Source organism: Elgaria multicarinata, chromosome 10, assembly GCF_023053635.1.
Source record: "Elgaria multicarinata webbii isolate HBS135686 ecotype San Diego chromosome 10, rElgMul1.1.pri, whole genome shotgun sequence".
In the NCBI taxonomy this organism is placed as follows: Eukaryota; Metazoa; Chordata; class Lepidosauria; order Squamata; family Anguidae; genus Elgaria; species Elgaria multicarinata.
Window position 1 is genome coordinate 45,461,571 of NC_086180.1, and position 23,726 is coordinate 45,485,296.

The 23,726-nt window shown below is 41.6% G+C and overlaps 3 protein-coding genes across 3 annotated transcripts in view; 2 read left to right on the plus strand and 1 right to left on the minus strand.

Annotated features, from left to right (window-relative positions):
• Positions 1–19,835, minus strand: part of RNF150 (ring finger protein 150) — a 102,532-nt gene extending 82,697 nt beyond the window's left edge. Inside the window, exon 1 of the mRNA XM_063136354.1 lies at positions 19,347–19,835. Within this exon, the coding sequence (XP_062992424.1) occupies positions 19,347–19,815 (469 nt within the window). The 5' untranslated portion in view covers positions 19,816–19,835. The remainder of the gene's footprint in view (positions 1–19,346) is intronic.
• SCOC (short coiled-coil protein) overlaps positions 1–23,726 on the plus strand; it is a 652,090-nt gene that overhangs the window by 316,996 nt on the left and 311,368 nt on the right. The window lies entirely within an intron of this gene.
• ZNF330 (zinc finger protein 330) overlaps positions 1–23,726 on the plus strand; it is a 201,368-nt gene that overhangs the window by 134,923 nt on the left and 42,719 nt on the right. The gene's annotated exons all lie outside the window — the stretch shown is intronic.

Genomic DNA, 23,726 nt, shown 5'->3' on the forward strand with positions numbered 1-23,726 from the left:
AAGGTAACGAGTTGTGACAAGTTTTTCATCTGTATTCAAATACACAACCATTTCTGGTAAGTGTGAAGAAAGTTTACGGGTCAGTATCATAAGGGTATCTGAGTTTCCAATACATAAGAGAAAGATTCCTACTAATTTACCATCCAAGCAAAGCAGGTTTGATATTAAAAATGACTGCTGCTTCTATTAAAGTAGAGACATAGAAGGGAGGGTAGGGGAAAAATTCCAAGAGGATCCATTAGGAATCCCCCCCCAAAAGAATTTCTAGCTTTTGTAAAATTACCTTTAATCTCAGTGATGGGAATTCCTTTTGCTACTATCAGCTGTTCTCTCTGGATACAGTCCTGCACAATGAGTTGAGTCCAACACTATCAAAGTAACACTCTCCATTCTACAGGCACAATGTAAGGGCACTGCTCCAACGGCACTTGTAGCTCTATTAAACAGAGCGAGAGAAAGCATATATGGAATTCTATATCTCTGATCAACAGCTAGGAAGCATCTCTGAAGAAGTACCTAGGATCAAGTGAACAGGGGAGGAAGGGAGGCAACAGGCTAAAAGCCATGGCAGCAAGGACAGGGTGACACAATTTGATGTGGTGATCATTGCAGAGTTCAGAAGGGATCCAAACCTGACATAAAGAGAGTTATGGTATTTTCAGAAGATTGAGCAACCACTGCAGTCTTAGTGATCTGCTGCAAAGTTAAGGTGAGAATGCAGGCCTCGCTCACCATTACCTCAAGTCAACTCATTTCCCCTGCTTTGTAAGCCTATGCGGCAGGGTCTTGCTATTTACTGTGTTATCTGTACAGCACCATGTACATTGATGGTGCTATATAAATAAATAATAATAAGTCAACTCATCTCCTTCTAGAGCAGGATCAAACACTGGCTTGGTTCACACAAGCAGCAGGCAGTTAACAAGCCACGGTGGCTTGTTAACTGCCCTACATGTGCTGGTCACATGCTGGTTGCATTCCAGGGGGATTTGCATAATTACCCTCAGCAGGGCAGCTTGTTGTGTCATGCAAAGTTGAACAGGGTGGCTTGTTGCCATGAGGTAACAAGCCACTCAGATCCTTACAACAGCACATGGGTTCTGTGTGGTTTGTTACCCATTACAACCTGCTACCCTGCCCATGTTCACATGACAAACTGCGCTGCCAAGGATAATTATGCAAATACCCCCAGCATGCGACCAGCTTATTAACTATCTGCCAATCATCGAACCCAGTGATTCTCATTCCACTGATGGAACTGCTTCGGACAGCAGAACTGGGGGGGGAGGGTAATCCCCTCTCCCCACACACACCATCATAATCTGTTTTGGAGGACTGGAAACCCTTTAAAACAGGCCTTAGGTTGCACAGAAGGCTGCAGGGAGGTGAGGAAAGAAAGTAAGTCCCGTCACATTACTACATGTCTGCTAGCACAATGTTGGGTTTAAGTCGGAGGGCTCATCTACACCAAGCAGGATATTCCACTATGAAAGTGGTATATAAAAGGCAGGAGCCACACTACTGCTTTACAGTGGTATTGAAGCGCACTGCAGGATCTACACTACTGCTTTATAGTAGTAATGAAGTGAACTGACAACTGTTGGGGGGCATGACACATCTACACCAAGCAGGATATAGAACTATAAAAGCAGTGTGTATGGTATGTGTCATGGGCCCCAACAGTTGTCAGTGCACTTCAATACCACTATAAAGCAGTAGTGTGGCTGCAACATTTTATATTCCGCTTTCACACCACTTTCATAGTGGAATATCTGCTTGGTGTAGATGAGCCCTTAGACTCCACTCTGTGCCGGTCACTTTAAGACCAGAGATGGAAAGTCTGGTGCGAACATGATAGCAAGAGCTAGGTCTCATCTGTGTTCTGTTGGTATCTTACTTCAGATTGATCTCCCTTTGGCCTTGGGTTCTCAATGAGCATAAGAAGACACAAAGTAAGAAACTACATGGCTCCTTAAAGGCTTTCTTCCATAATCACACTTTATTTAAGTCAAAATCTGGGTGGGTGGTAAATTAGAAGAAATTATTTTCGATGTGAACTTCCTATTAATTTGGTGAAAATTTAATTTTAGAAGAATTTATTTACAGGTGATTTATAGAAATTGATTTACCTTCTGTGAAAGCATGTTTTATCACAGCAGAACACTCTAGGTTCAAAGGAGTGGTTTTGTATTTTGTCTATTGATGTTGTAGAAGAGACCTGCAGGACTGGCAATGCCCATGTGGTTATGCGCATTTAATTGTTACCACACACCATGGAAAAAGCAATGCCACACTTGCTGCTGTAACACGTACACCAGCCTTCCCCAACCAGGTGCTCTCAGATGTTTTGAATTACAACTCCCATCAATCCCAGCCAATATGGCTCATGTATTATGGGAGCTGCAGTCCAAAACATCTGGAGATTGCCAGGTTGGCAAAGGCTTGTGTACACAAACAATGGAGCTTGAAAGTAATTGCTCATTAATTAGCAAACAGCAGATCAATAACTAATCATATGGGGGGAAATGATGCCAACTGTGCAGGGCAAGTCAAGTAGCCATTTTGTGTTTATCAAGAAAAAAGTGCCATTGCACAACACATCTTCCTATTCCATCCGGGCCTCAGCATGAAGTTCCTGGTTTGTCATAAGCCAGAGTTTCCTGTTACATCCAAACTGGGAAGTCTGAGTTAATTCATGCCTGGATGTTTGCAAAGGAGAAGGTGTCAGATGGGGGAGGGGAGTACTCGGCCCCAAGTCTTGTTCACGGGTTTCATAAACAATGGTTCGTGGACCCTCAAATGATTGTCCAAATCTGTCCTAGCTAATGTAGCAACAGCATCTCTTCCCCAGCCCCACACAGATGCTGCTATAGACCACCTTCTATACAGCTATAACAAGAGATTAGGAAAACACAGTTCCAGCTAAGTGAATCCTGTAAAACAGTAAGAATTTTGCTCATGTGGGACTTTAATTACGTGGCTTTTTAGTGTAATAACAATGAGAAACAGAATCTAAGGAAGATAATCTCTCTGTGTCTAATGGCCCCCAAATAGATTTCAATTTAAAGCAAAACAAAAAACAACATTTGATGACTCATATTTGGAAAACAGCCAAACTCAAAGTCATGAGGTGATTGTAGGGTGAAAATTCATTGCAGAACTTGGGGGCAATTCTGCTGCTTGGTACAGACTAAAGTGTTAACATACTTGTGGTAAAAATGGACAGTGGATCAAATACTTATTGAACTCATAGGAACATAAAGTGCAAAATATCCCCAGTTAGAAGGTTCAAATGTATCACATCTAGCTTGTCACCTCATCAAGGGCCAATTGTTAATTTTCAAAAGCATAAAATACTATTCTGACTTTAGCTATTGTTCCATTGCCACCTCATCTTAATACTTCAGGGCTTTGCAGAACAAAATGTGCTATGTGAGATTTTTCTGTTAATGAGAGCAGGGAGGTCTCCACTGAGGTTAAGCATTTATCACAAAATTTCTCTTAATTAAATCGTTTCATAAAAGCTAGGACATTGGTCAATTTCTTCCATCTTTACTTTTTGTATTAGATTATGACTGGGTAGAAAAGAAGAAGAGATATTTGGTTCATGGATTTGCAATCCAGTAGGATTCTACAAACAACAGTGTTATATAATCTACTACTCCTTTTTTGTTACAATGGGTTTTTTCTCTTCTGAAGTCTTCTTTTTATAAAAATTGTCATGTTTGGTATTTATTGAATCTAAAGAAATGATTTATGATCAAGCATGAATTTTTCAGGTGATTAACCAGGATCAGCATCGCTGGAGAACAGCCGCAGTGAAATGGTCTACGATTAAGCTGCTGTTATTTTGAAAGTGTTCTTTAAAATCTTGAGACTGGAGAGAATGGCTTTTCTAGGAAACTAATTTAAGACAGTGGGCCTCTTCGCACATCATGGCAGCCCACAACAATGGGGTTATTTACAGGCACCATTTTTGTATGAAGCCTACAGGAGCTCTGCTTGCCCATCGCTTGTTGTGCTGACGGAACCCAAGTAGCAACCCTCAAATAACCCTACAACAAGCCGTGGGTTATTTGAGGGTTGTCTAACTCTCAAATAATCCCTGCTGCTTGCGTTCACATGACACAACAAGTCACAACAAGCTGAGCACCTACAGGTGCCATATAAAAATGGTGCTTGTGGACACCCAGAATGATATGAAAGGCCCCACGGATAAATTTAGCTACAATGGGGTGTTTTCCAAACCAGATCAGTGACACAGTTTATTTAATTTCTCTTTCAAAAAAGCAAAATTAACTTTTGTGTTTTGATGGTGAGATATGTAGACATTGATTTTAGAAATGGACTGACAAGTGGTCTAAACACAGAAAGCTTAGTTTTTGTGTTTTAAAAGTTGATGTCCTGGTTCTATAAACCAAGGCTGGACAGAAGGTAGATCTGGATCTACTTGTAGATGTCTGGGTTATTTGCAGCAGATTAGCAAGGGTTTCTTACTCCTACCTTGTCCATACCTATAATGCAAAGTAATATAGTATTTTCAGGCACCTATTTTTTTTCTATCACAAAATGTACTTCTAAAGATCAGCCGTCATGGAACTATTTGAGAGGTATTTCATCTTCAAAGCCACCATCAAACCATTGTGTGCTGACTTTCCAAAGTGGTCACCTGTTCAGGAAAGCACCAGGGAAAGTAAATAAGGTTGCAAAATCATATATCTACTTTGGAGTAAGCCCCTTTGAATTCAGTGCAATTTACTTCTAAGTAGATCTGCATAAGATTGCACTGCAAGTTCTGGATCCTTCATAAGAATCACCCTATAGTGAGCAAGAGATTACATCACGGTACAGATTCCACACTGCAACATGTCCCTTCTACCACCTATTACGAAGTCTAGGCTTTGAAGTCTTTTTTCACAGCTTTCCAATGGGAAGTTCAGCAGTCCTGCTCATTTTATATATATATTTCACATACTTACAAAGTTGGGGACTTGAAACGATGTCATAAACTGGGAGAAGGACAGGGAAAAGAGGAAGAAATTTCCGCTCCTTTTATATTTCTTCTGGTATTTCATCCCACACTACCTGGAAGGAAGCACCCAGCTCAAGAAGAACCAATTTCCCTAGGCTCATTTCCATGCACAGAGCTGTTGCAGGGCCTTTCTTCAAATTAGGACATACTACCAGCTAACCCTGCCTGCCCTCTGTTAGAGCTCCCAACTCACCTGGCTCAGCTTCATGGTACAAGCAAAGAGACTGTAGTAGTTCTACTGTGGAGGGAGATGGAATTAGGCTTGAAAGATACACCCTTTGAGATCAGTTTCCTCCCTCCCCAGGATCCAATCATCAGCAATAAAAACAGTGTCATAATTTGGTTTGTGCGTGTGTGTGTGTAATGGGGCTTGGGGAATGAATGCTGGAGGATGTGCCCCTTTCTTCCAAGAGCTCTTAAGTCAGCCTTCCCCAAGCAGGTGCCCTCCAGATGTTTTGGACTCCCATCAGCCTCAGTCAGTATGGCCAAGGGGTTGGGAATGCTTGGACTTGTAGTCCAAAACATCTGGAGAGCACCAACTTGGAGAAGTCTGGTCTAAAGAATGGATAAGTAAGGTTTGTCAGTTAGTGTATTGACTAAAATTCAGTGAGACAGTAAGACTAGGAGATGGCAGATCCTAAATTTGTAAAGGAAGGAGTCATTTTATTAAATACTGGAGGATCAATTATGATGTGGAAACTAATACATATTTCTGTTTTACTGTTCTGTAACTAACAGTTCAATCATATTTTAAAACAGGTCCTGCTCATTTCATAACGCCCCCCCTGCACTTTTAGGGACACACTTTTGCCTCTCCCTCCACCTGTTTTGGAGCCAAACCCTTCCTCATGCTAGCTACCCATTTTACTACTAAAGGAATAATATATATGCTTTTGAAGTAGTACAAAACCAGCAGAATGTATTCTGCAAGAACAATATTCCATTAACAGAGAGATGGAATTACACAAATTAATGGACCTTTTACATATCTAGTTTCAATAAATCAATGAATGTATTGTACCCTCCAGCAACCAAATAATCAGAAATACGACATAGCTGAAAAGAGCAGAAAAAGCACCTTGTGAGGATTGAATACTGCCTTTGTGCAGCATGACCCTGCAAGAGGTACTGGAATGTGGAGAAGGCATTTGAGCTATTATTTCATAATGATGGGAGTGTTCCTCAGTCTGGCTCCAGGTGTAGGAGACAGGCAGAGAAAGAGAAAGGGTGTGTGTGTGGCATATGAACACCTGATCAGCACCTGGCCCAAATAATTGGATTACTCAGCCCTTTCCTTATTTTTGGAAACAGAGTACCTTTCTTCATGGTGTTTTGGGACTCCCTTATCAGCTTATAATTTCCTTGTCTTTTCTGAAAGCATTCCAGATGATGGTATCGCATGACCTGTCATGGAAGTCCACAGGTACGAGTCAATAAGCCATAAGTGTGCGAACACAATAATGACAGCAAACACCACCACTCTGCTTCAATAGCTTTAACTAGCAGGTATTATTTTTATGCTTAAATACCAACAGGGCTAGTGGAAATAATGATGAACTATGAATGTAATTATATATAGGCTACTGATCTCCACGTATTCCTAAATTGGGGTACTCAGGTAATAATAAGATCAGAATACAGATTGAACTTCAACTGTTGTTTCCATGCAGATCTAGAACTATTTTCATCACATCAAATGATATGTCCATGTAGATCCAGAACTATTTTAGTCCATGTTCCCCAAGTGTAAAATTAGAAATAAAATTTCTGTGATTACTACTTGCATGCTGAGAACTGAATACAAGCATCAAGTGATGGCTGGGAAAGAAACCAGAATTTGAAACTATTATCTGAACTGGCACTATAAATACCAATGTTTGCCATTTGTATGGGCTGATTATGCAATTTTTCATGGGCTTATCCAAAGCGAAATGAAGAATAGTTTTCTGATCTATGGTAAACAGATGAGGTATGCAAGACAGAAATGCACAACAGTCAAATATGGAGATATAATTTGTGATGCTTTAAGATCCAGATCCAGTCCTATTACATTATTCTACTTTAGTTTTTGGAAAGGACCAATAGGCCTTGTTGACCAGCTACTTTTGTTTTTGCCATGCATGTCTGAATGGAACAATTAAGTTAACCAAAAAAATTGTGTTTTGGTCCATAAGGTTGAACAATTTCTTATCCTACTGACGAAGATCCTTGTGGTTGAAACACATATGGAACACGTGGATCTGTAGAGCCTTCCATAGGATCAGTAGAAAAAAGTGATGTGTGTAGTTTCTGTCTAGTGCTTGTGGACTGCTTAGTTCTTATTCTGGTATAATTTTATGTTGTGTGTTAAATCATTAAATTTTAAAATTATTGTTTATTACTTTTTATGCTTAACAGCATGGATCAGTTATTTCATTAAATATTATCTTAGTGTGCATAGTGGTAGCTGCAATTGGACAAAGCTAGAATACATACTATAAATAGAAATAGAAAGATATGTATGATTGAGTCTCTAATAACGTGAAACATTCTGTGAAAATCTGACTAACAAATTACACAGATGGTATTTTATCAAGATGTTCAATGTTTGTGGTAATATTAAGGTTAGGACTTGGTTCTAGATAATAAATTATACTGTGTGTTTCCTACTGGAATTGATATTTTAAAGCTTTTTAAGACACTTTGAATAAATAATTGGATAAAAGGAATTAAATGTGTTTATAGTAAATACATAATGCTCAATCCATTGTGTGTCTCTATATGTGTGCACTTGGGGGCAGCAATGAAAAGGATCTCAAATATTATTTTTTAAAGTACTATAGAAACATCTAAATACACCATGGGTATTTAGGCCAACTTGTGGCCTTCCAGATATTTTCACCAACAACTCTCATCAAGCCTCAGCATACTGGCTAGGGCTGATGTAAGTTGCAGACCAAAACATCTGGAGAGCAACAAGTTCCCTACCCCGAAACAGACCTTCACTTAACTCTCGTCTTTTCAAATGTTGGCTCCCACATACTGAATAATCCTACCCTTTTAAGTACCAAGTGGGAGACGGCTTTTCATCTGGACTGTCAGAATGGGCATTGCCCTGCCATATGTTTTCACAGAAGTGCCTGCTGAATGCAGAAAGCAATGCTAACTTGTTTGTGGCTGGTCTAGCGTAGTATCAAGAATGGATTGTACAGCGAAGGAAAGCAAAATATAGTATTGCAAGTCTCAGATTGCACAAGGAGGGACCATAGCTACTGTATATGATGAAGAATATGCTCTACATGCAAAAATTCCCAGGTTCCATCCTGGGCATCTCCAGTAAGGTCACAGGTGATGGGGAAGATACTCTGCCCAAGACCCTGAAGAGCTGCTCCCAGTCAGAGTAGGCACTACCAGGCCAGATAGACCAAGAGTCTGACCAGATAAAAGGCAGCTTCATCTTTTCCTATGTGGATAGTCTTCCAAAAATATGTATGTAAATATTTGCATCAAAGAATGTGAGGATGTATATGCCATAGCTGCATTTGAGCATACAGGCACTGCACATGATACTGATTCTTCAAAAGAACTTCAGTAACTTAAACTATCTTATATGAAATTGTGTTCTTATGCAAAAAGCAAACAAACCAGAGACTGACCGATATTGCCTGCAATTGTGGTGCCATACATTATGTGGGAACCAAAGCTACCACAAAATGAGTGAAGCCAGAACTAAAACCCTGGCTCTGAATATTTTTAACTTTGTTTGGTCTTTCTGTGGGCTTTAACACATTTCTTTCTTTTTCCCTAAAAACATAATCTTTAAAAAGACCCTTCTATTAGGGCTAGAAATTCCTACAACTTCCTGTACTTTGGCTTTTAAAGAGAGCTTGGGGAAACGTCTGGCAAAGAAGGGTTTCAATTTAATGAGTCTTAGCAAGAAGTGGAAGGGGAGCTTGGTTTTTAGCGTTCTGGAACTCCTACCCAACCCTATCATTCCGTGATTCTATAGTTCTACTAAATGTACAAATTCAGGAAGAATTACTACAAACATTTTTTTAAGGGAATACACTGCCACATGGAGAGGTCAAGACACAACTAAGTGAATTCATCTACTGAAAACATAGCATTTCTAATGGTTGCCATGCTGCAGTGCATTCATAAGACAGTAGAAACCTTTGAACATTGCCTGGGATTGATAATGGGCCTGATGATGGTAAACAAGTTGAGTTTAATCCCAGATGTTGATCAGTAGAAAGACTGACTCAAAGATCAGATTCAACCTGTTCTGAAAGGGGTTGTGCTCCCACTGAGAAATCTGGTTCATAGTTGGCAGTGTTTCTTGTCCCGGGATCTTCAGGTGGTGGTAAGGAGTGCCTTTGCACAATTACGTTCAATGTGCCATATATGACCCAGCCTAACAAACCATGCATGATTACAGACTCTGACCCTGTTCAGATGGCATGGTAAGCCATGGTGATTAAGCATTTTAAGCAAAACATTATGGCTTAGCGTGTCACGTGAACCATTCTCTAACCATGCTGGGTACATAACCACAGTTTAAACATGCTCACTAACCATTTGCAACAAAAGGGTTAGTGGCCTAACCATGGCTTAGTGTGTTGTCTGAACAGGCCCTATGATGTTTACTGAAGTACTCAGCACATGGTCGAGTTGCCCTCTCTTAGATCCACAGATCCAGGAACTATAACTACCATATTATAAAAATTATGCATGGTTAAATATACTAGGAACATGCAAGTGAAGCATGTTTAAGTAGCATCTCTCACTTGGGTTATTTACAACAGGATCTTCATCTCATTGCCAGTGAAGTACCATGATCAGAGAAATAAATCTATTTTCATGTATTGTTATATGATAGAAAAGACAGGACTCTCTTACTAGTATTAAGCCTTAGATGGAGTTTACCCCACTGTGTGCAGGGATTTGGCACTGGGCACTTCCCTGTTCAAACACTCTTATTTGAAGGAATCCCAGTTGGCTTCTTTTCCTTCACTGAGCTAAACATTATGGCTTAGTCTGCCATGTGAACCATGACTTAGCATGCTATGTGATCCATTCCTTACCATTGTGGCTATATAACCATGGTTTAAACATGCTCACTAACCCTGTGCTGCAAATGGGTTAGCGGCCTAACTATGGCTTAGGATGTTGTCTGAACAAGCCCACTGAGTGTAATATAAAATACAAAAAACGTCCTAAAGGTTTGAGCCAAATAAAACTAGGAAAGGCTGTATAAATAATTACAAAGAAGATATGGAAATCAGAAGTCATAAAACCTTCCCCAACCACCCTAGTCACATGTAACACTAAATCACCATGGTTAAACACTAAGTCACCATGGTTAGCATTGGGAAACGAACCATGGTGGCCTAGCATTGTCTGTGGAGAAAAAACAGACAATGATGGCTAATTAACCACCCCAGGTAACCACTCGCCTATAGTGGGGTTAAGGGGCCCTGGGTTGACTTACTGTGTCGTCCATCAGGCTCCTCATGGTTAAAACTGTCCATTCCACGCAAAAACGTGGCGTCCTCTAGGTATCCTGTCTGGACTCTATGGTCGCCATTGTACAGCAACAGGTGGAACAGTTGCTGTGCACATTTTCCCGGTGTGAAGGCTGCTGGACTAACAAGCGGTGGCAACAGGAGACCAGGGGATTAACTAAGACATGGGGAAGGGTAAGAAAACTGCGGCGCAGCTCACAATTCCCAGTCGTGTGATGGGCATGTGTGTCATGTTTTTCCTAACTGCCCCTCCTCATAGTTCCCTAACCATGCTTCACCCAGTTGCGTCTGAATAGGCCCAATGTGCAAGCAACATGAAACTGAGAGAGTAACATGCATTTTATCCTATGGCCTCATATATGGTTAGTTCAGAATGCACAGGTGAAACCAATGCAGCAACAAGGCTAGAGAAATTATTTTCTCAGAGCCAGCAACCAGTTCACTGAATAAATAGCTTAATAACACGAATATAAAGATTTGACAAAAAGAGAGGCCCCAGCAAATTCTCCTTTGAGCATCGAACTTCCTTTATAGCTCCATCATTTTTTCTCCTCAGCATTTTTATAGTTCTGCATCTTACATGCTCCATCATTGATACAGAAAATACACTATTTTCTTTTCTTAGCCATTTGACAAATGTATGAATCATAAAAATTAGGATTTTTGTCCTAGAACATAAGAAGCTGCCTTATAGTCCATCTAACTCAGTACTGTCCACTCTGACTGGCAGCAGCCCTTCAGGGTTTCAAGCAAGATTCTTTCTTAGCCCTACCTGGAGAAGCCTGGGATTGAATCTTGGACCTTTTGTATGCAATGCATATGCTCTACAGTGAGCTACAGTACAGCCATACACTGCTGCCTTAAGTAATCTTGCTATCTCAAGTCTTCCAAAGATTCTAACCAACAACAGCAAAAACAAAAACAAAATGGCTGCAATAAAAATACTTGACAAACAAGGAGGTTTAGCAAAGTCCTTCTTCCCTCCACATCATTCATTAGTCACTGGAGAGTAGAGCTGTATAGATAGTGTCATTATATACATTAGACAGAAGCTGGTACCAAACTTTGTTATTTCCTGTTGCTTTCCATTCTTGCTGGAGACAAAGTTCTTATATAGCTTCCTGATTGGTGTATCCTCTAGGCCTTTCATGACATGGGGCATGTTTACATCTGCAGGCCTTCCGGGGATGGGGAGGGATGATCATAGGCTTTTCCACTTCTGGGATTGCCCCCCAGGGTCTAAATGGAAGCGAGTTGTCTGGCACAGCGTTCTTTTTTAAAAAAAACCATACACCATGGGGACGTTTGCGCAATTGTGCACTGGTGTGGGCACAATCCTGCACCAAAAGTGTTTTGTTTTTTAAAAAACTTCTGAAAATTGCTGAGAGCCATACCAGGGATGTTGAAAATGCTGCCCCCACCTCCCATGGGCACAGAGCCCCCTCCCCCCATAGTTCCGTGCCCATTGAGGAGCCCTGCTACTCACAAAGAGGAAGGGACGAACCTGGGAGCAGGCACCACACTGCCTGCGGTCCCTGGGGGTGTCCCAGGACCACAGAAAAACTGGGAAATCCGCGGTCCCAGTTATCGCAGGGAAACTCTCTGGTTGTCCCTGCTTGACTCCGGGATCCCCTGTGTGTTATGTATGAATCAGGCCACAGTATGGTAGCCTAGTATTGGAACTAACATAAAGGACAAAAACTTATCCTCTGATTACTGCTGAAGAAATAGATCAGTACAATGGGGAAAAAACTTTAATTACTACATCTTTATTGATAAACCTTAGAAAATGCTAACAGCTTGTTTGCTTTGGCATTCCAGAGGAACTTGTGACAGACAATGTAACCCAATTTACAATAGTAGAATTCTAGTCATTCCAGACATATTACAACTTTTGTCATATTGTCACTAGCACCAGCTACCCTCAAACAAAGCAAAGAGAGCAGTACAGGCTGTAAATAACATTTTGAGACAGTTTGACTCATATATTGCTCTTTTAAACTACAGATCAACAGCACTGATAACAATTCTGCTGGGTTAAATCCAGTAGTTAACAGGAAAACAAATCAGGACATCCATTTCAACCCTAGAAAATAATTTCATTCCAAGGTGGCCTGACCAGGAAAAAGTTGCCTCTTCAGATTATCAAGGAGTTATGGCATTTCCATAACTGGCTCAATCAGTGTTAGAAATAGGAAAGAACATTTATATTAAACTTGATGAAGAAAAGAAATTGCTACTATTCAAAGAAAGAATGAAACACCCAGATTATTTTCTCTTGAGATTTCATGTGGAATACTTAACAGAACTGGCATCTTCCTACTTGAGAATGCACTGTTCATCTACTTCAGTCTGCCAGAGCTAACTTGTAAAACTTGACAGATCGTCACTTGTTCTGCAAGTTATTCAGAAGCCTTTGAGATTTAGAGATCTGAAGTATGAAAGATTTATTCGTTTCTTTCAACAAAAGAAGTAGGTGTGTGGATAATGTCATTACATAGTTTAGTCACTAGGTGGTAGTGAATGTCATTGTATGTGGGTGGAGTCAGGGGTTTCCTGTTCTGTTTTTGCTAGAAAGAGACAATAAAGTTCTTGCCTAGGTTACTCTAAGATTTCCATGACAGAAGTGTCCACACCTTCTGAGTTTCTTCTGATTCTATTCTTATGAAAACTAGAAACGTTTTTAAAAATTAAAACAGATTCTGAAAATAATATGTACTGCTCCATACAGGTGCAAGAGAATCTGACTAATTCTCACTATTAAACAGCCAAAAACTTAGGTTATTAGATACAAGAATGAACTCTAAAGGGATATACAAAAGTGTGAGGACATGACAGTTCTTGAAAAACAAAAATAAGAAGTGGATCTGGATTATTAAGGTTTTGGCCCTTTGCCTTCTTCACAGTTTGAAGAACAATGTCTAAAGCATCCCACCTTGTGAAGGTGAGGGTCTTCTCCTCCTTCAGGCATCATATACCTTTATATACGCATGATTGACTGTGGAGCCCTTATTTTCTACTGTATAGTCCAATAGGTTCTCTGATCCAACCCTTCAACATCTGCACTCACTAGACATTTTCTGTGAATGCATCACTGTTTTTGTCTGCAGATGTAGCCACAGAAATGGGGGGGGGGTTGTTAGAATATTCCATTGTAATGCTTTCCACGTGAAAAATAAACGTGGAATATATTATGTCAGAGCTAGGAGCCAAGACAGAAGTAAATGAGGCAATATTAGGAATGGCCCAAAATGCTGCCCCTATTTGCTTGGAATGCAATTCAGAAGCAAAAAACCTTAAGAAGAAAAAAATCAGAATAGCATTTAGCAGTATTCTAGGATATGCCTGTAATGTTAAGCCTCATGTCATTCAGATTCTGTTTCTCCATTGGTGATCAGCAGCAACCCTTCAATTCTCCACACTTTGTCTAGAAAGTCTGATTAGTTTCAGCTCCTGCTTGAGGGCCAATCTAGAAAGGGCAAGAAGTGCATTGATGCCAATGGCAGCTTCCCTTCATGGGCAAACAGCAATATCAAGGGGTAATTTTCATTGGGACACAGGAGGGAAACGGTTACGCCCCTCCTGCATGTGTGCCATGGACCCAATCCTGATCATCCCCTCTGTGCTATTTAACCAATAACAATGGATGTGTTAAATGCATTGATTCAAGCATTTCATGTACCATGTAATTTGATACCATTTCTTCTGTGTAGGTTACATGCCTTTTGTACACTAGACCACACACAATCCAGCCTTTAAAAGGGGTGAGGACAAAACTTTTCTATCCCTTTCCCAGGCTAAAAGGAAAGCTTTCCCACAAAGGCTCCACTACATTACTGCAGTGTCCCCTACCATAGTGTTGGCAGAGTGGCTAATATTTATTTATATATTTATTTCATTTTATTTCTATACCACATTATAGCCAAAGCTCTCTGGGCAGTTCACAAAAATTAAAACCATAGAGTACAGCTCGAAGTGTAAAATATGGAATCTTAAATCACAATATAGAGCCACAATATAAAAATACAACCAGAATAAAACCAAACAGCAATGCAGAGATTTTACTGATTTAAGATACAGATTTAAAACTAAGATGATAAAAAAGTAGGATGATAAAATGCTAAAATACTGGGAAAATAAAAAGGTCTTCATCTGGCACCGGAAACAGTACAATGTAGGAGCCAGATGAATCTCTCTAGGAAGCTCATTCCACAGGTAGGCTGCCACAGCAGAAAAGGCCCTCCTCCTGGTAGCCACCCACCTCACTTCCTTTGGCAGTGGCTCATGTAGAAGGACCCCTGAAGATGATGTTAGGTTCTGGCAGGGTGGATAAAAATCAACGATTTAAAAAAAAAATCAAAAAAATTGGATTCTTTTTATTTAAATTGGATTTTTTTTAATAAAATGCTTTTTGAGGAAAAATCTATCTAAAGATAGTTTTCTACTTAAGATACATTATAGTCCAAAGGTTTGTTGTTGCTTGGTTGTTTAAATTTTTTGGTAAATGAATTCCATTAATCCTTTCACAATGTCATGCTCTTCCATAGGTTTCTGTAAGATTATTTTTCTCCTTCCAATAAAGTACAGCAGAAAAGTTGTCCAAATATGAATGATTAACCTACTAAACTGGTGATAGTTCACTTCGCAATAATTTCATAATTATCTATCTATGATGTGTTTTATAATGGTATAACCAAATCAGTATTTTTTTGATATAACTGTAAAACTAATCTGAAAAAATGTTATTCTAAAAATGAAACCTTTATCTCGTTGTAAATATTATGATTATACCAGCAAGAATGAGTCTTTGGTAACTCTGAGTTGTGTAAAATATTGCGAGGAAGAGTGCACATGGTAAATCGAGTCTTTCTGAGTAGTGATTTAAATCATGATTTAAATCATGATTTAAATCAAATCCATCCTGGGTTCTTGGCAGGTATATGTGGGAGGAGATGAGTCATGATGAATTCACTTGGTAGGCTACGGCAAGCCACTATTTTTCAGCCACAGCTCTTGCAATGTGAGGATAATGGCTGGGATCCCAACTGCCCTATGTGTAAGATGGAAGTACATCTGATCTTGATGTGTTCCTTTCAATGACAGCCCTTCACACTGTATTAAATCCAACTCTAAAGCATGGGCCCCCCCAGAAAATATAACTGGATCCTCGATGATTTGCAGTAGAACATCAAGGATTTCTGACTCCCAACTATAGGTTTGGGTTCTAGCAGCAACAAAATGACTCCCCCTCCCCCAATAAATTATACTTCTGAAATTAAGGAAGCTTGGGGAAACCAGGAATGGATTTTATGTGAAAAAATTGTAAGCAAAATTCAATTTTGGAACTCATAAGAAGTTCCTGGGCATAGAATTCTTTAGTGCCTGTTGTGCATCAGGACCTGGTTGGTGGATCTTTGGGTTCTAGCAACAAATTAAGTAGTTCTTGCAAGCCTGACATTTGCCCACCCCTGCTCTAGAGGGTCTCCCAGCTTTAGGAGCAGCTGGGGAGGGATAAAAGGCTGTAAAGGCCAGGGCCCCACAAAAAAACCATCATATGTAGGGAATCCCACATGTAACCCTCTGGATCCTAATAAAAAATGTTGACATGTGCTGCTATATACTATGCAATATAGAGATAAAATCAGCCTTCCTTTCAGGGTTGTTGTAAAGGCAATTGAAACAAAATTAAGCATTTTTAGGCACTATCAATGCGTAGTTTTACTTAAAAACAAGTTGCTGTTTATGCCCATTGAAAGCCAAGCAGAAGCATGTTCAGCCATAAGAACAAGTATCCAAAGAATCTATCATGTTGTGAGAAGCACTTAATGAGACTGCTCAATATTAACTGATACAATAAAAACTTTTTACAAGCACAAGTTACATGAAGTAATTGGGAAAATATTTTCTTAATTCTAAACCTATATGTTGTTAATATAATCACCACCTAGAATTATGGAGCAAACAATTATTTGTTTGGAACAAGCATGTAGTTTACTGTGTATTAAAAACAACACTCAAACCAAAACACATCAACTGAACCAATATTTCAGTGTCATAAAAACTTTTCCCATTCCTTGTTATAACAACCAGAGATCCATGCCAATGATAACATATGATGCTCTAAGCCCAGTTTTTCCCACCCTGGTGCTGTCCAGAGGTGTTGTACTACAATTCCCAGAATCCCCAGCATAGCATGGGCATTCTGAGACTCATAGTCCAACGCATCTGGAGGGCACAAGGGTGTAGTATGCAGCTATAGCCCTATCATTCATTACCTGAGGAACTGAGAGCAGTAATCTAAAGAGAAGTGCACATGGTATTTACACAAAAGTTGTAAAAAGACCAACAAATTTCTAGAAGCCATCAAAACACTTCTAAGCAAAACATATGGTTGGTTGGTTGGTTGATTTATTTATTTATTTAAAGTGTTTTCCAACCTCTCAGCTAAGACACAACATTGTTCTCCAAAGAAAATTGCAGGTCAAGATGGCTTGTACAGTAGCTGTTGCATCATCAAGGAAGCTTTGATTTTGTTATTGCAAGACATTAATAACCCAATCCTATGCACTTGTAAATAAATCCCACTACATTCAATGGGACCTACTCCAAAGGAAATAGGCAATGAATTATGGATATTAAAAAATAAAATTAGTGTTTTGCTACCAATCTTGGCTCTAGATTTCTCTCTGACCTGAACAAGACAACTGCAACCCCACGCACACTTACATGGGAGTAAGCTCCACTGACATTAGTGGTACTTACCTCCAAGGGAGAGACTGAAAGAACTGGGCATGTTTAGCCTGAAGAAGCCTGAGAGAAGACATGATAGCACTCTTCAAATACTTAAAAGGTTGTCACACAGAGGAGGGCCAGGATCTCTACTAGATCATCCCAGTGTGCAGGACACAGAATAATGGGCTCAAGTTACAGGAAGCCAGATTCCAGCTGGACATCAGGAAAAAACTTCCTGACTGTTAGAGCAGCACGACAATGGAACCAGTTACCTAGGGAGGTCGTGGGCTCTCCCACACTAGAGGCCTTCAAGAGGCAGCTGGACAACCATCTGTCAGAAATGCTTTAAGGTGGATTCCTGCTTTGAGCAGGGGGTTGGACTCATGGTTTTATAGGCCCCTTCCAACTCTACTATTCTATCAGCCTATCATTTTTAGTATTGTGCTGCAAAGTGGCATGAAACAGCTGGGTTCAATTAGAGAAATGCATGCAATCCAAATTAGTTAGTGGCATTTGATTCTGCATAGAAAGATCTTTTGGAATAAAAAGTAAGTAGTGTTTGGCAGACTAAGACTGCCAAAAAGAACAAGCCATAGCTGAGTGTGTGTATTTAAATCCTTTATTTCGAAGAATGATATTAAATAAATAAAAACAACAACACTTGCATCATAGAGCCTGCTTTTGCAACTGTACCATTTTGTAATGATTTTTCTTTCATAACAAACCAGATTATCTCCAGCAGCACTATATCTTGTAAAGGATATAGAATGCAAAGACATCTTAACAGTGAACAAAAAATTGCTTGTGTTTATTACATGAAATTAGATCATTTATGCCACAGAATCACAGATACTGTACTAAGACTGCATCTTCCCTGTAAAATCTTGTAGCAGTAATTAACCTAATTGCATTCCTGGCATCCTAAATAGCTCATTCTCAACACAGCTGTCCCACAATGAGAGTAACTGAAGCCAAAGCCACTAAAATGCTTATTCCACCACCGCCACTCTGCACAGAAACCACAAACTCCCTGAAACTCAGGAAGTGGCCCCAAACACCAAAACTTTCCCAATCATATTGAAAGACGTCATTTTTATCAGTCTGCTTACTGCCGTATCATTTCATTGCTTCCTACCCTCTGCAACAGAGCTAGAAATGAAGATTTACAATATGCCTTAACCATGGTGTGTCTAGGGGGCAAATTCAACAATGTAAAAGAAGTCCAACAAGGTAAAAGGAGAACACATATAATCACCAGGGTAGTGAATGTTTCAATCATTACCAAGGAATGCAGCCCCAGACCAGCTTCACTGAATTTGAAGGACCTACTTAAAGCAAATGGGCACATCTGGAACATCCACTGATAAAGCTGAGAGTGAAACCAAAGGACAGGATGTCACTCCACTAGACCCACTCTCCTAACCTTCCATTCCACACACTCATTCCCTTTTCTGCCTATCACAAGACACCCAAGGGAGGAGGGGGGGGGACCGGGACGGACGACGACCAGATGTTTTCAGCTACAACTCCCAGCATTCCTGAATCTTGACTATGCTGGCTGGGGAATGCTGGGAGTTGAACTCCAAAACATCTGGAGGGCATCACGTTGAAGGCCGTCTGTGTGTCTGCATCCCACCTGCAGCTAACCTATTACTCTCCTGCGTACCTGCATTCAAAAGCGTCCTTTGCAATCCATTTGTCATTCAGCGTGAACTCATTCAATGGCCAGCTCTCCCCTCGACGCGCCCCCATCCCTTGCACAACTACAGCCATTCCCCCCCCCCCATCGTTTTCAGGATATCTCTCTTCCCCATCCCCCCAGCACCACAACTTAAGGAAGGAGGGGGGGAAGCGCGGAACAGACAAATAACCCAAACTCCCCTCCTGGTGAGTCAAGCGCACAGCGCTGCCTTGCCTTCCACGCCACCAGCCGGAGCTCAGGATATTAAGCCTGGCCATGGCCGGGCTATTAATAACACCCTAGGAGATCTGGTGGCATGACCCAGGAGGGTGGAATGGGAGGCGCGGGGGGTGGGATCCTGGAAGAAAAAGGGGGTGTTTGTGGGGGGAGAGCTCACCTGCGGAGGGCATGGTGGTGGTCTCGTTGGCGTTGCTGGAGCCCAAGTTGTAGATGACCACGGCCGAGGCGTTTTGGGAGGCGGCGTGCCGGATCTTCTCCATAAAACTACAATTCCCCCTGGGGATGAGCGCGATCCAGATCTTGCCGGGCCCCGGAACGGCGAACCTGGCGTTGGGGTCGCAGGCTTGCCTGTCGGCGGCCGCCGAGGTCATCGCCACCTGCCCCCAGACGTCGTGCTTCGGAGAGTGTTCCCCGTAGCGGCCGCACTCGCTCTTCTCGCTGCGCAGCTCGCCGCCGCTGCCGCCGCCGCCGCCGGGATCTGGATAAGTGATGTTCACGAAGGCCGTGTACCACTCCTCTTTCTCGGCCACCGTGAAATCCAGGCACAGCAGATGCACGAAACAAAAGGAAAGCAGCCATGTTGAGAGAGCCAGACTGCGGCACACTTGGATCACAGACATTGCCATCTTTGACTGCTGCTGCTGCCGCCGCTCGTCCCCCCGCGCGCGTGTCTGCATGTGCGGGCGCGCTCGCTCGCGCGTGGATGTACGTGGGGACACGCCAGCCCGCACGGAGCCGCTGAGCCCGGCCGGCCGAGCGCCTCACCTTTGCAACCCCGCAGGCATTTCAGCTCCTCTGCGAGCGGGTTTGGAGTTGCTGCTTTTTTGAGAGAGAGAGAAATAAAAGGCGCTTTGCTGGGCCCGGCCCGGCCGCCTCCTTGTTTGCCTTCCTTTCCACTCTGCAGCAGCTGCTTCGTCCTGCTGCTGAGCGCGGATGGCGAGCTAGCTGGCGCGCACGGCCAAACGGGTGCCTTCAGCCCCAGCAGGACTCCGGGAAGAAGAGGCGAGCCAAGGCGGCCTCCTCGCGGCTGAAGGAAAAGCTCCGGAGAAGCAGCAGCAGCAGCAGCCGCCCCCCGCTGCCGCTACGGTGGCCTCGGGGTTTGCTGCTCTTGACCTCTGGCTCATTCCTTGCCTAGCCCAGCTAGGTTTACAACCGCCTCTCGCCAGCGGAAATGTTTTGTTTGGGGGGCCGGGTGGTGGAAGGGGAAGGGAAGAAGGGAGCCCGAGGTTGGAAGGGGTCGTGCGCAGGAGGAGCTTGGTGATGTGATGTCAAGAGCTCCTGCTGCTACTGCTCGGCTTTTTCAGAAGCGGCGCGGAAGGGCGGCGGCGACACCTGCCGGTAGACAGAGAAATGCGCCGATGTGGCGCGTTGTGGCTGCTGGCGAGTTTAGGGCGGGAAGGAGCCAAGAGCAAGCGCTCGCGTGAACTAGGGGAGAGTTCGCACGTTCCTGATCATCGCCTCTGCCAGGCTTACTCGTGCAGCAGGGAATTTGGCGGGAAGAGGGCTGAGAGGGTAGAAAGGACCAGGCCACTCTGAATGCCAGTGGGCTGTTTTTCTCTTGGCATCAAAGATCTCTTGCAAAAAGAAAACTAGGAGCCACACAAGTAGAAGCACTTTTATTTACTAATTATCTGGCACCCCTTGAGAGAAAGTTGCTGGTGGTAGTAGGGATAGATTAGCTAGTGCAATGTGTTAAGACTTGTCGCTCTCTTGACAAAAGCCAACAGACATAGTAAGAAGTTGGTGCCAAGTGAGAGCTAATCTAGAACTTTTAACCCAATAGGATAGCTAGTTTATGTAGTTGTTTGCATGGGAGATGATTTTAAAAAGGCAAAACAACAAACCCCAAACCCTGCAGTACCTGTAGTGGTACTGTCCATTTTATCACCTCAGGATCCTACCACCTCATTCTGCAGCATATTTGTTTATTTATTTATTTATTACATTTTTATACCGCCCAATAGCCGAAGCTCTCTGGGCGGTTCACAAAAATTAAAACCATAATAAAACAACCAACATGTTAAAAGCACAAATACAAAATACAGTATAAAAAGCACAACCAGGATAAAACCACACAGCAAAATTGATATAAGATTAAAATACAGAGTTAGAACAGTAAAATTTAAATTTAAGTTAAAATTAAGTGTTAAAATACTGAGAGAATAAAAAGGTCTTCAGCTGGCGACGAAAGGAGTACAGTGTAGGCGCCAGGCAGACCTCTCTGGGGTGCTCATTCCACAACCTGGGTGCCAAAGCGGAGAAAGCCCTCCTAGTAGCCACTAGACCAGGCCATAAGGAGTACAAGATCAGAAGTATATTTGTATCATCCTGTACAAAATTGTGGCCTTCTCATGACGTTTTGTGATTTCAGTACCTATTCATGCAAGTTTTAATTAAGTATTGTTCCATGATCTCTGTTCATTGTTCCACTTTTTTGAAGTTTTTTTTTTAACTCATCCATCACAAAAAAGGTAACTTTTTTACCAAAACATTTGCTTCTGGAGTAATGTTGCAACATTTACCTGTGGTGTAAATGTTTTTTTGTTTTGTTTTTGCATTAAAATGCTTCTGTTTTTTTTAAAAAAAGATTGGTGGTAAGTGAGCAGTATCTACCCACAAACATTTTGAGAGGACTCCTTCTCCCATTTACAGCAAAGGTGTGGAAGTCTTCACACATACTGACCTGAGAAAAAAAACACACAGGAGCGGAGTTCACCAGAGTAGCATCACCCTTTATTCATGCCTTTGTGCTTGTAGAAACAGGAAATTATACATTGGGAAGAACACAAATTATGTGAAAAACAACAGGTGTTATTTATCCCAGGTAATGAGTTGCAAGTCTGGAACAGCCATCCCAGATCAAACCTCACCAACCAAAAATGCTTCCCTGTTGCCTACCAGCACCTTTAGTGCAGTTGTCTTCAATACAGACATTTCACACATTCGGCTGTGAATCATCAAATGGTGAGTCATCCAATGATATATGTGTGAATCAGCCCATTGGGAGCAGCATTCAAGGATTCCATCTATCAAATCCACAGCATTGTAGTTTCTGCAGTAAGTCAAGGACTGTTGGTGGCTGATCTTTCTTCCAGGCTCGTTTGAAAGATTGCATTTTGCCCCCTTACAGCAATGGGGTTAGACACAGTCTTGCATTTTTTTGTATTAGGAGCATATGAGATGTGGGGTGAGTCTAATCCACTACAGAAGAAGATAAAAATCTCTTAAGGCAATGAGCTCTTGTCTCCAATCTCTCTGTGCAATCCTATGCATGCTTGGACCAAAAAAAGTTCTATGACTCCCAGCACTCCCCAGCCACTGACCCTGTTCAGATGACACGCTAAACCAAAATGGTTAAGCATTTTGAGCTAAATATTATGGTTTAGTGTGTCTGGTGAACCATGACTTAGCATGTCGTGTGAACCATTTCTAACTATTGTATAGTGGCTACAATAACATGATTTAAATATGCTCAGTAACTATTTGCTGCAAAAGGGTTAGCAGCCTAACCATGGCTTAGAGTGTTGTTTGAACAGGCCCAGTATGTCTAAACATGCATCAGATTGCACTTTAAGGCTGAAATCCTAAACATACTTACCTGGGAGTAAGTCCTTTTCAATTCAGTGGGACTTAATTCTGAGTAGAGCTGTAAAGAATTTGCATGCGAATCCTAGATTTCCCACCCTTCTGACCTCCTCAAAGAAGCCTCCATTCCATGAAGCCATTCTATAAGCAAGGGGTGGACAACTCGTGGCCCCTCTATATGCTTTGGTCTACAATACCCATCAGCCATAGCTGGCACAGCCAATGGTGAGGGATCATAGGAGTTGTAGGCCAAAACATCTGAAGGACCACAAGTTGCCCACCCCTTCCAAAGGGCAGTGTCACTATATGGCCATTATCTTGGTGTCTTCCTTGCAAGTTTCCAGAGCCACCTGGCTAACCATTGCTGGGAACAGAAAGCAGGGCTAGATGGACCTTCACCCTGATACAGCAAGGCAGTTAATGGCCCTGTCCAGACAACATATTAAACCATGATGATTAAGCATTTTGAGCTAAACATTATGGCTTAGTATGTTGTGTGAACCATTCTTAATCACGCCAGCTATATGACCATGGTTTAAACAAGTTCACTAACCACTTGCTGCAAAATGCTTAGCAGCCTAACCATGACTTAGCTTGTTGTCTGAATAGGCCGTTTATGCAGTGGCCTATAGCTGAAGGTTGGGACAGTCATAGAAGCTAGTTTTGCAATACATTACAACTATGTAAATCAGAATATTTCTCAGCTGTGTTCCATTTTAAGGAGATAGAAATACTTTGTATTCTGAATTATGATCTTAAAACTGCTTGAACAGCTCTCCAAAACTGAAAATACAAATAAATCTTATACTCTCATTTACAATGGTAAACTCAGTTAAAGATATTCCATTTTATTAGATTATATTTCTCATTTTCTGGATGGACACATCTTTATAATAATTTAATGGCATGTATGGTAATCTAAACAGTATCTACCTTTTTCTTGCCCTCTCCT